Source organism: Sapajus apella, unplaced genomic scaffold, assembly GCF_009761245.1.
Source record: "Sapajus apella isolate SASKATOON/1434 unplaced genomic scaffold, GSC_monkey_1.0 scaffold11, whole genome shotgun sequence".
Taxonomy (NCBI): domain Eukaryota; kingdom Metazoa; phylum Chordata; class Mammalia; order Primates; family Cebidae; genus Sapajus; species Sapajus apella.
In genome coordinates, this window is record NW_022436951.1 from 8,016,924 (window position 1) to 8,033,234 (window position 16,311).

General features: G+C 43.1%; 1 protein-coding gene across 5 annotated transcripts in view; it reads right to left on the reverse strand.

Annotated features, from left to right (window-relative positions):
• Positions 1–16,311, reverse strand: part of RAI14 (retinoic acid induced 14) — a 186,430-nt gene that overhangs the window by 61,472 nt on the left and 108,647 nt on the right. For 3 of the 5 annotated variants that reach the window (XM_032278992.1, XM_032278993.1, XM_032278995.1), the window contains exon 3: positions 7,679–7,809. In XM_032278992.1, the coding sequence (XP_032134883.1) occupies positions 7,679–7,809 (131 nt within the window). Of the gene's footprint in view, positions 1–7,678; positions 7,810–7,951; positions 8,103–16,311 lie in introns of those variants that run through there. The other 2 variants (XM_032278991.1, XM_032278994.1) reach the window with 2 other exon arrangements.

A 16,311-nucleotide genomic window follows, 5' to 3' on the forward strand; every position in this document is an offset into this window, starting at 1 on the left:
TAGAACAGGTGATTTGTACTGATTCCAGAACTTCTCTGGTCCCCACTTCTCTCTTCGTAAATTTACTTCAGGGTGATTGGGAGCATCGGATGGGAAACACCTGATGGAAATTAACAAGGTCTCTAAGATCGGTGAAAGAATAAACTGCTGGCTGAATGAATGACACAGGTGAAAGCCCCTAGCCCAGTGTTGGGGCATTCGGTATTAACATAATTAATAAGAAACAATTCCTTTCTTTTTAGAAAGGATTGGGCTCTCGCTCTGATAAATTTGATAACAGAAATCAGATAAGTACCTAGGTAACCAAAACCCATCAAATCCTAGGTGATTTCAGAGAGGCAGTGGCAAGAGAGAAGCTTACTCGCTCACTTTGGAAATTTTAGAAAAGGCTTCATGAAAGAGATGGCAAATTCGGCCTTGAATGATACGCCAGACTCTGTGGAATGAGTGGTGGTGGTGGCGGCGGCATCGTGGAAGGCAGGAACTGAGCGGGGAAAGCAGGAGTGTTCCTAAAGGACTGACACACACTAATGGTCTTATGTGCTTCAGCCTCTGAGCAAGCTGGTTGCTGCTCAACATGAGAATCTCCTGCTCCAGCGACCCCAGTGTGATAGTGGCTGAGTGTAGGTCGCTGGCTGCTGTGGGTTCTGAGATCCATCCCCATCCTCCCCTGCTCTGCTCTCTATCACAGCCAACTACATTTCCCAGGCTCTCCTGACCTCTGCATTCGGGGCAGGTCCAGCCAGTGGAGGGACAGAGGAAAAGCAAAGCCAAAGAGCTTTGACCCTGGGCAACAATTACCCATTTAAATGTGTAATATCCTTCATTCTCAATATACTTAATCCAACTTTGAAAATAGCTCTAAAATGAAAAATACTGTGATCTTACCAATTGCATTAATCCATTTTTATGCTGATTTATGCATGCCATACCAAGGAAACCAGAATCTCTGCAGGTGGAACCAGCATTTGTCAAAGCTGCCCAGATGATTCTAATAGGAGTCGAGTTGAGTACCAATGATCTAGTGAGTGAGGCCCTGAACTCACGTTGCTCTGAGGAGCTCTTAAAGAAGGGAAAGAGAGCATGGCCATGGTGTCATTGTTTCCTTTTCAATTTAGGGTTGAATTTAGGGTTGCTGGGCATGGTAGCTCATGCCTGTAATCCCAGCACTTTGGAAGGCCAAGGTGGGTAGATCACTTGAGGTCCGGAGTTCAAGGCCAGACTGGGGAACATGGTGAAACCCCATCTCTACTAAAAATACAAAAATTAGCCAGACGTGGTGGTAGGCGCCTTTAATCCCAGCTACGTGGGAGGCTGAGGCAGGAGAATAGTTTGAACCCAGGAAGCAGGAGGCTGCAGTGAGCAGAGACCACCCCACTGCACTCCAGCCTGGGCAACAGAGCTAGACTCCTGTCTCAACAAAACCAAAACAATCAATATAGGGTGGCCTCTGTTCATACTGTTACCTGCACCCCTGTTTCCCTGTACCCACCCAAACCCTACTGAATCCATTCTACAACGCCAACCTCACATCAGACTTCAGGCAGGAAGCATTTCTTAGCAACTCGGGTGTCTCACGAGCTCTTTTCTGTCCTAAACGCCTTACATGCAGTATTTTTCAGGTCAGCATCTAATTATTCTCCAGCATTTTCACTGGCCTTGTCTTTCTAACTAGAGGTTATGCATCTTGAGGCCAGGAGCATATTTTCTCCTTTTGTATTATGATAAAGTCTGGAACATTTTGGACCCAGGGAGTACCTTCCCAACGAGTAGATTAATGAAACACAACATTTGAGCATATTTGCGAAGTATAAAAAGAGGTTATCTCAACTTCAAAAATCTATATGACTCAAAGTAGAGGGGATACAGTAATTATAGTCTTCAGTTTATCACTCTGACAAATATCAACAGGTCTTAGGAAAGACATAGGATGACTTCACAGGGAAGGAAGGAGGCTGCAATTACAGAAATAGCATGCAGTGGTGTTAGGGAAATTAATCTGGCAGCTGCACGTGAGACGACTGGAGAAAGCCAATCAGGTGGTATAACTTGGTTTCCAAGACTGAACTGCTGGTGTGAAATACCAAACACTTCCCAATTCTGAGAAAACAGGAAAAGAGAATGTGCAACGGGCCACCAGCCAGAGAAGCCCTTTACACAGGGATTTCTAAAGTTCACGTTTTTCACAGTGATTTCTAAAGTTCGAGGCCTACCTCCCCCACTTTATAGTCAAGCTCCACAGAGTCATCTAAAAATACTCACTGATTCTTGCTTTCATAGCCAAAAAGACCCGATTTCTGAAAAGTGGGCTACATAAAATGCTACAGACACACACAAACACACACACACCCCACACACACACACAAACACACACGTGCGCACACATGCCCAGGTGGTAATTGTTCAAATACTACAGTGCCAGCAGTGATTTTATTTAGTCTGGTTGTTCCTAAGACAAACACACATAACTTTAATTAAATGCACATCCAAATGTAGGGAAACCCATCTTGAAACAATTAGACTCTTCTACAGTAAGAGGTTTCAGGGCAATGACCTCCTCCCACTTCCTCACATCTACCACGGAAAGAGAACAGCTGGGCAGAGGCATGTCAGGCCTGACTCCATAAACACAGCCTGCAGCTATAACTCTTGGCCCTGCTCTATTTTGTTCCCTTCCTACCCAAGACACCACCCTTCCTTTCTTCTTTTCCGAAATGAATTCCAGTCATTCAATTGCTTTTACTTTTTTTTTTTAACCCCTCTTTGATCAGTCTTAGAGGAAGAAAATTTCCTAGCAAGCATTATCTTTCCCTGAAAGGAAATATTCCAGAAAGAAATTCAAAAGTCTTAAGGCATTAGCCAACCACTCATCTGGTTATTGACCTTGGGTTATGGAGGCTCCTGGACAGCGTCTGTGGAGATGGCTGCCTTTGTTGCCACATTCTTGGGACTTTCTAAGCTGCCTGACTCTCTAGGTGGTAAAGGTTGAGTACTTCTCTATTTAAATTGGCCTGGAAGCTGGAGAGCCAGGTCAGGTTGTGATGTTCACCAGAAGAATTCTTTCCCCTCCGAATCCAAGTTAACTCACTTCTAAGCAATTTACCCATAAGATATTATCAGCAAAAAAAGAATATTTTCTCCACAAGAATCACGCTGAAAAGTCATGTCCACAAATCCCAACTGAAGGCTTCCTTTGGGTTTAGAACAATGTGAAAGACCAATACAACAAGATTATACCATCCCTGTTCCTAGGGTGCTTTACCGTATTGTGTGGGATTCAAGCCTTTCAGAGAACAAAGGTGTTCTTAGAATGGAGACATTTCTGTTGTTGTTCCTGTTCATTCGATATAATAAAGGTGGGTGTGGTGGTACATCCCTTATAGTCTCAGCTACTCAGGAGGCTGAGGCAGGAGGATCACTTGAGCCCAAGAGTTCAAATCCAGCCTGGGCAAAATAGCAAGACCCCATCACTAAATAAATGAAATAAAATAATCAAATATACCAGGTTCTAAATCAAGATTTCTAGTATTTCAAAGAGAAGAAAAGTCATAAAGGATGAAGAGAACCAGGGAGGATGGCATTTTGGACTGGACATAGAACCTGAGTGTACAACTGGACATTCTGACCTGTGGGGAGGGCAGCAGCAGAGAGCTCCACCTCCAGAAGAAACAGCAGGGAGAGAGGATGTAGGTCAGTGGGGTAGGGCCAAAGAAAAGACCTTGAGGGTCAAAATCAAGCCTCTAGATGGACACACAACTGTAGATTCCAGAGCAAAATTACCACAAAAGCTCTCTAGAAAATAGAAGGCTGGGAATGGTGGCTCATGCCTGTAATCCTAATACTTTGGGAAGCTGACGTGGGAGGATCATTAGGACAAGACAGCAAGACCCCATCATTACAAAAACAAAAGAAAACCAGAATTAGCTGGGTGCAATGTTGTGTGCCTGTAGTCCTAGCTAAATGAGAGGCTGAGGTGGGAGGACCACTAGACCCTATGAGGCTGAGGCTGCAGTGAGCTGTGATTGCACCACTGCACTCCAGCCTGGGTGAAAGAGTGAGACACTGCCTCCCTCCCTCTCTCTCTCCCTCTCTCTCCCTCCCTCTCTCTCTCTCTCTCTCTCTCCCTCCCTCTCTCTCTCTCTCACACACACAAACAAAGGTAAATTCAGGGAGAGCTGTGTTATGTTTTATTATCTGCAAAATGGAGGTGGTGACTTTTACATAACTGCTATGTATATGTCTACTATGAAAAGAGAATAGAATGAAGTACTAATAGAAGCTACAGCATGGGCGAACTTTGAAAACATTATGCTAAGTGAAAGGGGCAGAGACAAGAGGCCACATATTATATGATTACTTTTATAAAAAATATCCAGAGCTGGCAAATCCAGAGACAGAAACCAGATTCGTGGTTGCCAGGGCAGTGGAGGAGAGGTTGGGGGTGAGTCTTTCAAGGCACAGGGTTTCCTTCAGGTTGATGAAAAAGTTCCAGAACTAGAAAGTGACGACAGTTGTGTAACATCGTGAATATACTTAATGCCACTACATTGTGTACTTTAAAATGGTTAAAATGGTAAATTTTATCTAATAGACATTTTACCACAATAAAAAGAGAGAGAGAACATAAAATAACAGTGTGACTATCTATTCTACATGTAATAAATACCTTATGAAGAAAAGGTTCAAATTTGTTAAGGTGATCACAACTGTAGCCAAGCTGCTCATCTAAATTTTGTTTTCTCTTTAGTAAGTACTATCTTGAACAAAACTATCACAGACATTTCTCTCCTCTTTCTCCGGGATGACTCGAAGAGGTTGTCTTGCACAAACATGTGCAAACCTGGACTGAGGAGAGCAGGGGAAAGAAGGACAAGAAGTGGTTCAAAAGGGAAACCAAAAGCCCCAGCATCTACCACCACCAACCTTGGAACAAAAGCTATCCATTTCTGGGCCGCTCCCCAGACCAGGGATTCCAAGGGATTCCAAGCATCTGATCAACATATACATACATATTTTTCTGAGATGCAGTTTCGCTCTTGTTCCCCAGGCTGGAGTGCAATGGCACAATCTAGGCTCATGGCAACCTCCGCCTCCCTGGGTTCAAGTGATTCTTCTGCCTCAGCCTCCAGAGTAGCTGGGATTATAGGAATGTGCCACCACGCCCAGCTAATTTTGTATTTTTAGTAGAAACAGGGTTTATCCATGCTGGCCAGGCTAGTCTCAAACTCCTGACCTCAGGTGATACACCCACCTCAGCCTCCCAGTGTTGGGATTGCAAGTGTCAGCCATGGCATCAATATTTTTAAAAAGCACTCCAGGTGATTTGAATGCAGAAGCTGCCACAATTGAGAACTACTCATCTAGGATGAGCAGGGAAGGTGACTGTCTTTATCAAGTGCCTACCGTGGGCTGTGTGCTATGCCACTCTTTATATATAGCACCTACAGCTGACAGTGCCCTTCCCACATCCCTTTAAGCCACCAGTCCCCAACCTTTTTGGTACCAGGGACCAGTTTTGTGAAAGACAATTTTTCCACAGACCAGGGATGGAGGATGGTTTTGGGATGATTCAAGCGCATTACATTTATTGTGCATTTTATTTCTATTATTATTATGCCGTAATATATGATGAAATAATTATACAACTCACCATAATGTAGAATCAGTGGCAGCCCTGAGCTTGTTTTTATGCAACTAGATCATCCCATCTGGGAGTGATGGGAGACAGTGAGAGATCATCAGGCATTAGATTCTCATAAGGAATGCACAACCTAGATCCCTCGCATGCACAGCTCACAATAGCGTTTGTGCTCCTCTGAGAATCTAATGCTGCTGCTGACCTGACAGGAGGCAGAGCTCAGATAGTCATGTGAGTGATGGGGAGCGGCTGTGAATACAGAGGAAGCCGCTTGCACAACCAATGCTCATCTTCTGCTGTAAGCAGTACTGGTCTAGTCTGTGGCCTGGGGGTTGGGAACCCCTGAGATTTTTTCTTGCCATGACCATGATGGCCCCTAGAGTAGCACTCAACCTTTTTTTTTTTTTTCCTGATACAAAGTCTTGCTCTGTCGCCCAGGCTGGTGTGCAGTGGTGTGGTATCAGCTCACTGCAATCGCCTCCCAGGTTCAAGCAATTCTCCTGCCTCAGCCTCCTGAGTTGCTGGGATTAGAGGTGCACACCACTCTGCCTGTCTAATTTTTCTATTTTTAGTAGAGACAGGTTTCGCTATGTTGGCCAGGCTGGTCTCAAATTCCTGACCCCAAGTGATTCTGCCTGCCTCAGTCTCCCAAAGTGCTGGGATTACAGGTGGGAGCCACCGTGCTCTGCCAGCACTTAACCTATAAGGGAGAGGAGATAAGGGTCAGATATCCCAGGCTCCTTACTCCTTGGGAGGAATAACTCTGAGTCATACTATAAACCTGGGATAAGGAAACCTTTTTTGTAAAAGGCCAAATACTCTGGGCTTTGTGAGCCATGTGGTCTCTGCTATAACTACTCAACTCTGCCTTTGTAGTGTGGGAGCAGTCATAAACAATGCCTAAATGAATGGGTGTGGCTGTGTTCTAATAAAACTTTATTTATAAAAACAGAGAGTAGCCTGGTATGGTGGCACATGCCTGTAGTCCCAATTACTTGGGAGACTGAGGCAGGAGAATCGCTTGGGCTCAGGAGTTCGAGTCCAGCCTGGGCAGCATAGCCAAACCCTGTTTTAGGTCTAAACAGATTCCCAGAATCCTCATTAAGAAAGAGTGACAAAGTTGAAACCTATCAAAAACACACCTTAAAAATACAGGTTTCTTCCTTTCCCATGCTTCCTGGGATCACTGGCTACAGAAATTACTTGCATTGTATGTGTGTATACATCCCTAAATAATATATACTACTACTTTGTGTGTTTCATAGTAATTACACAAATATCATTTGACATGTTAAAAAAAAAAAACTACTTGCACTGAAATCCTTGTCTCAGGACCTGCTTCTGAGAGCACCCAACTTACAATATTATTTCATTTTATCCTCATAGCCACTCTAACAGTTAACTAATAACATCTCTATCTTATAATAAGGAAACTGAGGCTCAAGGATTACACAACTCATAAGTGATAGAGCTCCTGTGAGACATCTATCTGGCTCCAAGGTCAGTGCTTTCTCCACAACACTCCCAGCGTCAGAATGGATATAAACAATACATGCACATGCACAAACACACACAAATACTTAAATATACAGCTTTAATTATGGCAAGCAAGAGTACCACATACAGCAAACCATAGAGCAGAATCATACTACTCATGTACTTACTGATCTGCTAAGGAAGCTCAAATAAATAGTTTAAGATAAATTAACAGTAAGGTTTGAGGGTTATAGGAAATATTTTATTCTGTTTTATGCTGTTTCTTATCTGAGACAGAATTCATGTCCTACCTACAATTGGTTGCAATCTTGGGAGGTAAAACCTTTGCTTATAACTGGGCACGTGTATCCCCATTCAAGGTAAAGCTCCATGTGTGACTTGGAATTTGGAGGGAAAGGAGCTAGATTAAAATATCTTCTAACATATTTAAACATGAGAGTGGGGAGGGAACATGTGTGAAATTCCCCTGTGGATACCAAGGATTCCAGAGAACACCCCAAAAACCCAGAACCAGCACATCCGCAAACCAGTGTTTCAGCTTACGCGGTCTTGCCCTCACTGTCGTGTTTGGTGGCACTGGCCCCCTTCTTGCCAAGCAGGGAGGCCACCTTCTCTGCGTCTCCATTCTCCACAGCTTGCAGCAGCCGGTCATCGTTCTTGTTCCACTCATTGGTCTGGAGAGAAAGAGAAGAAACAGAGGTCGTGAACAACATCAGCTACAGCCTCGCGGATCAGCAGGGCCACGGTCCTCACCGCCTTCCACCCTCCTGTTGCTCAAATTAAAACCTGCTCTCAAGTGAGTGTGTTTCTAAATACCTTCCCCTTCACCATGGAGACACCCAAGAATGCCACTTTCCCAAAAGAAAACATAAATAGTTCAATGAAATCACAGCCAATCACCAAACTCTGAGATAAAGTCACTTCTTTTAACTAACACTGGGAATATGAAGCAACTTTAAAAGACCTCAAGTCCGGTTTAACCATTAGCTAATTTCTAGCTGAACTGGACAGCTGTTCCTCAGCACGTTGGCCTTTGACCTCATCCACAGCTCACTCAGTCCACCGTGTTACAGAACAAAACCAGCAGCTCGAGGTTGCCGGAGGTGGACAGAGACACAATTCTTCATCTGTTTTTATGCCTCTCTTCCTGGTCCGTTTAACAGGCCCTGAATTTGGGGCTGGACACTGATTTTGGGCAGTTGTCCGAGCTACCAACTTAACAAAGTCTCACCAGAAACAAAACCTCTTCCTGAACAAGCTATGAAACATCAAAGAGCTTTGAGCAAAGCCTCGATCACCGTCAATGCCAAACCCCAACTGAATAATTCTGCAAACCACAGTAACAGTAAGGCACTCATGTGCAAAACTGTTTCTACACTTAGGAGGGGAAGAGATGATTTTTATAGAAGAGCAAATGGGTCCTGAATGTTAAGATTAAGAAAGACATGAAAGGCAGCAGTGAGCTGCTGAAGGTTTGGGAGCAGAGGAATGAGAGAATAATAGGGCCAGTGACTAAGGAGTCATTGGGAGGTGTGGAAGCCCACGGGACTGATGCAGGAGAGAGGGGATGAAGGGAAGACGCTGGGCACTTTCCAACCCCGGCTGCCTTCTAGTCGTCTCCCGCTTTCTGACCCCTTCAGCTGTGGACACCACACCCTGGGCGAGACTGCTTTTCCCTTCCCAAAGCTTTTTATAGACTCTGCTTCCTTGTGACCTCTGAAGAGATGAATCTCCAGGTATTTCGTATTAACGTCTTTACCATGGACCCCTACAAGGAAGCAGACAGAGAAGATACTGAAGATTTAAAAGCTAAAAAGAAGAAATTTCACAGGATGTCAGGCTTCCATGGCCCCAGGAGTGTGTCCCCAATCTCTATACTGATGAAAATGAGGAACCCAAACAGGAGTTTGTCCACCAAATGTCCCAGTCACTCTCCCAACCCTAGCCTCTATGCAGGGGCTTAAAGTCACAAGTCAGGGAGAGATAAAAGAGACATGCCCAGAATTTGCATCTCTGAACGTCTCAGGAATGAACCATTCTCAGTTTTGGTTTTTTTTTTTTTTTTTTTGAGACGGAGTCTTGCTCTGTCACCAGGCTGGAGTGCAGTGGCACAATCTCGGCTCACTGCAACCTCTGTCTCCCGGGTTCAAGTGATTCTCCTGCCTCAGCCTCCCAAGCAGCTGGGGCTATACGCATGTGCCACCATGCCTGACTAATTTTTGTATTTTTAGTAGAAACAGGGTTTTACCATGTTGGCCAGGCTGGTCTTGAACTCTTGATCTCAGGTGGTCTGCCCACCTTGGTTTCCCAAAGTGCTGGGATTACAGACGTGAGCCACTGTGCCCAGCCCCATTCCCAGTTTTTAGGACTCTGTCCTCCCCCCTCAGCCAACACTGAGTGCAGGTTTGAAAAAAATCAGGAGCTTGTTCTCTGGGCTGCATGAAATTGAAGTCCAGGCTCCAGATTGACACATGTAGTGTGACTTTAAGTCACCCATAAATCTTTCTGTGACTCAGTTTCCCCAGGCTTTGGACTGGATGTCCACTATGATTCCTCCAAAGCTCAAAATTCTTATTACATAAAATTCCCCAAATTCTGCTAGGGATTATTCTAGAACAATACTGTCTGCCATCATCGAAATGTTCTCTACCTGAGCTTTTGAATACGAAAGCCACAAAGCCAGTGAATCTTAATCAGGATTTGTTTTGCCCCTGTGGGATCATTTGGCAATCTTTGGAAACATTCTGGTTGTTATCTCTACAGAGCACTACTGGCATCGAGTAGGTGGAGGCCAGGTGTGCTGCTTAACGCCTACAATGCACAAATGCACTGGACAGGCCCCCTACCTCCACCAAGAATAATCTGGCCCAAAACGTCAATACTGCATGAGCCATTTGTGGCTACTGAGCACTGGAAATGTGGCTCGTGCTGCTGAAGAAGTGAATTTTTAACTTTGCGACTTCACGTGCCGTTAGCCAAGGACTACCACATAGAACAGTGCAGCTCTCCTTGACTTCATATGTGTAACAGAGTAAGAATGTATCTGGACCCATTCAGCCATGTTCCTAATACAGCAATTTACTCACAAAGAAGACATTAGATGTTGTCTTTAGTTACCAATCGAGCTTCCTATTGAGGGGAAACACAAGAATTATGGTGTTCCTCACACAATCATTAGTTAGTGGTGGAATAGAAAGCATAACTTAACTGTACAAACAACTGCAGCAAATGGACAAGCTCCAAGAAACACAGTGCAGCTTATTTTCCCCAGAGTGCATTTTACAAGCAAAGAAAAAAGGGAGGGAAAGTTTACCAAAGACCATTTAGGACCAATGATCCCTACCTATATAATCCTAAAAGAGGGAAGTATTGTTTTTCAAAATCCTTCTCTAACCTAAACTGAACAAATTAAAACTAGACTGGGAAGATCAAAAGGATATGAAATCTCAGAGGACAGGACTGAAAGTACTCAAGCAAAGGAACTGCCACATGAAAGGATTTTCATTTTCAACGTTGCTAAGGCACTCCACTCTCAAGTAGAGAAAAATGTGATTGCAGGGGTTCCCGGAAATTAGTCCCATGTGGATCTTTAGGGAGTTCAATTTCTATAAGACATGGTGGGAGAGATCCTTCCTATCCTACTCTTTGGAGGACAAGGTCAGTGCTACATTTCTAGTGATTTGAAATGCTTCTCTTCTACCTAGAGCCTCTCCTCAGTGCAGGCCAGAATTGACTTTTCCCTTGGAGCAGACAAAGAGAACAGGCAAATCTTCAATAAGTAATCCACAACACCATTCAATAAGTGCTGCAGATGGGGTTCACAGAAAGTAGACGCTAGGTTGGGAAAAGAGCAGAGAAGGTAAGAATTTTACTCCTGCTGGGGATGGTAGCTCATAACTGTAATGCCAGCCACTGGTGAGACCAAAGAAGGAGGACTGCTTGAGGAGTTTGAGACCACTCTGGGCAACACAGTGAGACGCCATCCCTAAAAATAAAGTATTTTTAAGAGTTTTACTCTTAAAATTCTCACAAGCATGCTAAAAGTGGCAGCCAAGAAGGGTCTCAATTAGACCTGTGATCCAGGAATCTAGATTCTGATCAGTAGCAGAATTGTCTAGTTCTGGGCCAGGCCACTAATTATACTTGCAATTAGCTCTGCTATGCACAACTGGCTACACCTTGCCCCTTCCAGAAGCACAGCACTCAAGATCCCATTCCTTTTCCTTCCTAAACTTGCCCATGGAGATACTTCCTTCATCCTCTCATCTTCTCCTATAAAACTACTCTAACTGGTTTCATATTCTTTTTTTTTTTTCCACCCGGGCTGGGATACAGTGGTGTGATCTTGGCTCACTGCAACCTCTGCCTCCCTGGTTCAAGCGACTCTCCTGCCTCAGCCTCCTGAGTAGCTGGGATTACAAGCATCTGCCATCATACCCAGCTAATATTTGTATTTTTAGTAGAGATGGGTTTTCACCATGTTGGCCAGGCTAGTCTCAAACTCCTGACCTCAAGTGATGCTCCCACCTTGGCCTCCCAAAGTGCTGGGATTACAGGTGTGTGAGCCACCGTGCCTGGCTCCAGTACCATATTCTATACAAAAATTCCCATAGCCACTCACAGCATGAGACAAAACAGATGTCTAATAAGCACTTTGAGTCACTGTTCTTTAGAATCCAGAACCAAATTCCTCTCCCCTACCCCCACCCCCAAGCATCAAAAGACATCTCAGAAAGTCACCTTGGTCACTCTACTGTCCAAAAGTAGAGCTGGTCAAATAAATAGGTGAAGTTTGAAATTTTATCATAACATCCCAAAGTAATTCATACTGTAGAATCAATGAAGGCTTCTGGAGACCACCATCAAACTAACAATATCACCTCTCACCACTTCCCATGAAAAGCCCCTCCTCTAACTAGCATGCCCTCCACAGGAAAGAGCTGACTGTGCCTCCACACTGGGCTTCTGGTCCTCTTATAGTTTTCAACTATATGAACACTATATGGCTTATCGGTTAACCTAACATGTTAAAAGAAAATTGAAAAATAGAAAACATCAGATGCACCACCTTTAATAAAGTTAAATGTCTTATGAAGCTTTTGTTTATTACATGTATGTGTATGCTGAAGGATGATATAAAATATATTTCTTGGCTGGGCACAGTGGCTCATGCCTGTGACCCCAGCTACTTGGGAGGCTGAGGTACGAGAATTGCTTGAACTCGGGAGGTGGGGGTTGCAGTGAACTGAGATTGCACAACTGCACTCCAGCCTGGGTGACAAAGTGAGACGTAAAAAAAAAAAAAAAAAAAAAACAACCATATATATATATCTCTATGTATTTTTTTAAAGAATATTTAATTTCTTCTTAAAAAGCATATATATATGTATATATATTTCTTACTGGAGGATCACAATAAGAGCACTAGCAGCCACTGCTTCAGAATGCTCTGTCATCCCATCCACCCGCGTGTTTCTAAAGCCTAGCTCAAGCCCTGCAGGCTCTCTCCACCCTTTCCTGGTGACCTCTCTCTGTTCCTCTACCCCAAGGCATCCCTGAGGGCCCACCCACTCACTCATCTCAACCAAAGCCCACGGTCTAGACTTGATGAAATATCGAATCCTGGTTTTAGTTTGAGAGCATACAGTTTGTCTGTCTTTAGCTCCCTGAAGGCACTGAGAACAGGCTTCATTTCCTACCCCCATGGTGCCTGGTAAATGCTCAGTATTTCTTGCTGATTTTAGCAGAAGGTTGATTGACCCAAATTTTTCTTGACTTAGCAAACATTGGTTTTTTCATTTACAAAAGTTTCATTCTTTTGCATACAATTATTAAATCATGTTTCAGATTTCTAATAGGCTAAATAAATCCAACTACCTTAACTTTTTAAACAAAAGGCCAATTTTCCAAGATTTTAATCATGTGAACACTTTCTTCAAATCTCTTTCCAATGAAGGAGCCCAGCCTTATAAATTCAATCAGGGTGAAGGTGGTGTCTCCCAGTCACAAGAATCACCTGGGTGCTTGTTAAATCTGCAGACACCCAGACCCCATCTGGCAGATTCTGACCCTGGAAGTCTGGGGTGAAGCCCTGGAATCACTTAGGTTCAACAAGTGCATCTTTTGATTTTTATTGCTAGTTTGAGGACAACTGGAACCTATGCTAAGGCTAACAGGAGAATTTACTTGAAAGAATTTTCTTCCTCTACAAGGCACTAAGGAAGCGGACCCGGGAAGAGAATTCTTCACTATTTTCTTATAGAACTAGGTATTTTGTCTCCCATGAAAGCTGAGTAAATATTGGTCTTTCCTCAACCTGTATATAAGACATGTATTAGAATGTTAACAAAAGCATTGCTCATAAAAGGCAAGAATTATAAATAACTTGAATTTCCAATAACAGTTGATGGATACATAAATTATGTAATAGTCAAATGACAGAATACCAAACATCAATGAAAATGAACAAACTACAACTATATACAACAACACGGATGGGTATTAAAAACAGTATTTGTGAAAGAAGCAAGACACACACAAGAAAACCCACAGCAGTATGACTGCATGCACATAAAGATGGAAATAGGAAACATGGAACACAGTGTTTAGGGATGTATACACAGATGATAAAATTATAGGCTGGGTGAGGTGGCTCATGCCCGTAATCCCGACACTTTGGGAGGCTGAGGTGGCTAATCTGAGGAGGCTAATCTCAACACTTTGAGGTCAGGAGTTCGAGACCAGCCTGGCCAACATGGTGAAAACCTATCTCTGTGAAAACACAAAAATTAGCCAGGCGTGGTGGTGGGCACCTATAATCCCAGCGTCTCCAGAGGCTGAGGCAGGAGAATCACTTGAACCCAGGAGATGGAGGTTGTAGTAAGCACTTCAGCCTGGGTGACAAGAGCGAGACACCATTTCAAAAAAAAAAATCATACAGCAACATAAGGATAAGGTCACTGTAAAAGATCATGATTGGGATAAAGGTGTGGTGTGCAATCAGGAAGAGAAGACTGGGACCATTCTGGGACTTGCTCTGTTTCAGGGCCTGATTAGTGGCTCTTCAGATGCTCACTTTATAACTACTTGTTAGACGATACATCATTTTGTGTACTTTTCTCTATATGCAATTTATTTCTATTTCCTTCTCCTTCCCTCACCATCCCCCTTCAGGCATACAAAACACATACACACAGAATTTAGAAAGAAGTCTTGTGGTTCAGTTTCTGGTCAAGTAAACATCAGGTCAAATGCCTTTGAACAGTTCAGTCTCAATTGCTGTTTCCTCATCTCTTAAAAAAATGATAGAGTGATGCCAAAATCTGGTTCTTAATCTTCTGGAGGCCTCATGGACCCCCTGGAGAATCTGGTAAAGTTACAGACTTTCCTCAGAAGAATGTACATCCACACAAAAACTTGCATATGATTTCTGGCTTAAACATCTATTCCCACCCAGCCCACCCATAAGCCCAAGAAAATTCCTGATGTAGAAAAGAAGAGACAGACTTCAGAGTTCAGTGCTATTGAGTTGAAATTCCAGTTCCATCACTTCTATGTGGTCATCAGTGTCCCTGAGCTTCCCTGTTCTTATCTATAAATGGCAGGAAATCCCACCTACTTGTAAATTATCCTGAGAATTAGATACAGCATACATAAACAGCCTGGCACACATTAGGTACCTAAAATGGTGATTTTTCTGGAATTTGATGAGCTGCACTGTTCCTTCTTGACGAATGCTCTATGAATCTTTTAATATTTGCAATTTAGGACCAATACTCCAAAACCCTTTCAGAGGCAGATAATGCCTTAATGCAAATTTGTTGCTATGCTCCTTCAAAATCATATTTTAAAGGACTCTAGAGAAACATTGACAGACATGAAATTAACAATTTTATTGAATATGGCTCACTTTTCCAGGAGACTGTTTAAACAGATGCTATTTCAACAGAGAACATTAGGCCGTATTTGCAAGTTCAGGAAGCCATATGTTATGCTCCAGAGACATGTGTAATGTGTCAGCTATGAAGGGCGGCATGTGGGAAAGAGCCCTAACCCTCAATGTCGGCTCCAAACATTCTTGCTAATATATCACATATGATATTGGCTGGCCGATAAGTTTCCTATTCATCAAATCATTTCCAAATGACACTTACTTGCTTACAGGTTTTCCCTTGAAGCTTGGCTTTTCTGAAGGCTTGCCTGCCTCCATCTAGAATAGCAAACAGCATGTCAACTGGGTGATGAATGTTGGGGATTTGGCAACCAGCAGTGTCTGCACTTGGCCAGACATGGCATCACCTTCTTTTATTTTGGTTTAATCATTGGAACCTGAAAAACCAGTGGTCACGGACATGTGGCTAGTCAAGAGGTGTGAATTTTCAAATATATCAACTCAATCAAAATAATCCAGTGGCACAGAATAAGCCAGGAAGAGTGTTTCTTCGACTTTCTTGAGAAAAGATACTAAAACCATATATAACCATCACCAATGAGAATGCTCTTGTTGCATGGCTCTGCTTGCCATCTAGAGGAATCTATTTGAGATTACCTTGAGAAAAGCTGCATTTCTTGCTCCAGTTTTCATTGAGCAGACTATTCTGCCTATAAAATCAGCAACGCTAATATGAAAGACAAAGTAAACTGTTTTCACTGGGAAGGTTTCAAATTCATATTGTCCTGGAAAAAAAACTGCACATACCTTATCATTTTAAGAAAGAGGACAAGAAAAATGCAAGCCTGAAGCTCAAATAGTATTTTCCCCTGTTGACTATACCCACCAGCACTTATAGATATGTATCTACTAGGTGCAGGGTAATAGAGAGATTCTATAGCTGTTTAAATAAGTGAGATCTAATCCCTATCATTCATTCATTCATTCATTCTTTCAACAAATGAGTGTGTTCTACATGACCAGCCTAGCCTTTCCTAAATTTTCTTTTTTTTTTTAATTTTTATTTTTTTAATTTGTAGAGATAGGATTGCCCTAGGTTGCCCAGGCGGGTCTTGAACTGCTGAGCTCAAGGGATTCTCCCACCTCAGCCTTCCGAAGTGCTGGATTATAGGCATGAGGCTCCTAAATTTTCTATATAGTTGCAGAGATCAAAGACAGTAATACCAGAAATACACCAAAAATGCAAAACAAGATATTTGAAGTGGCAAAGTGAGCTAAATAGCGA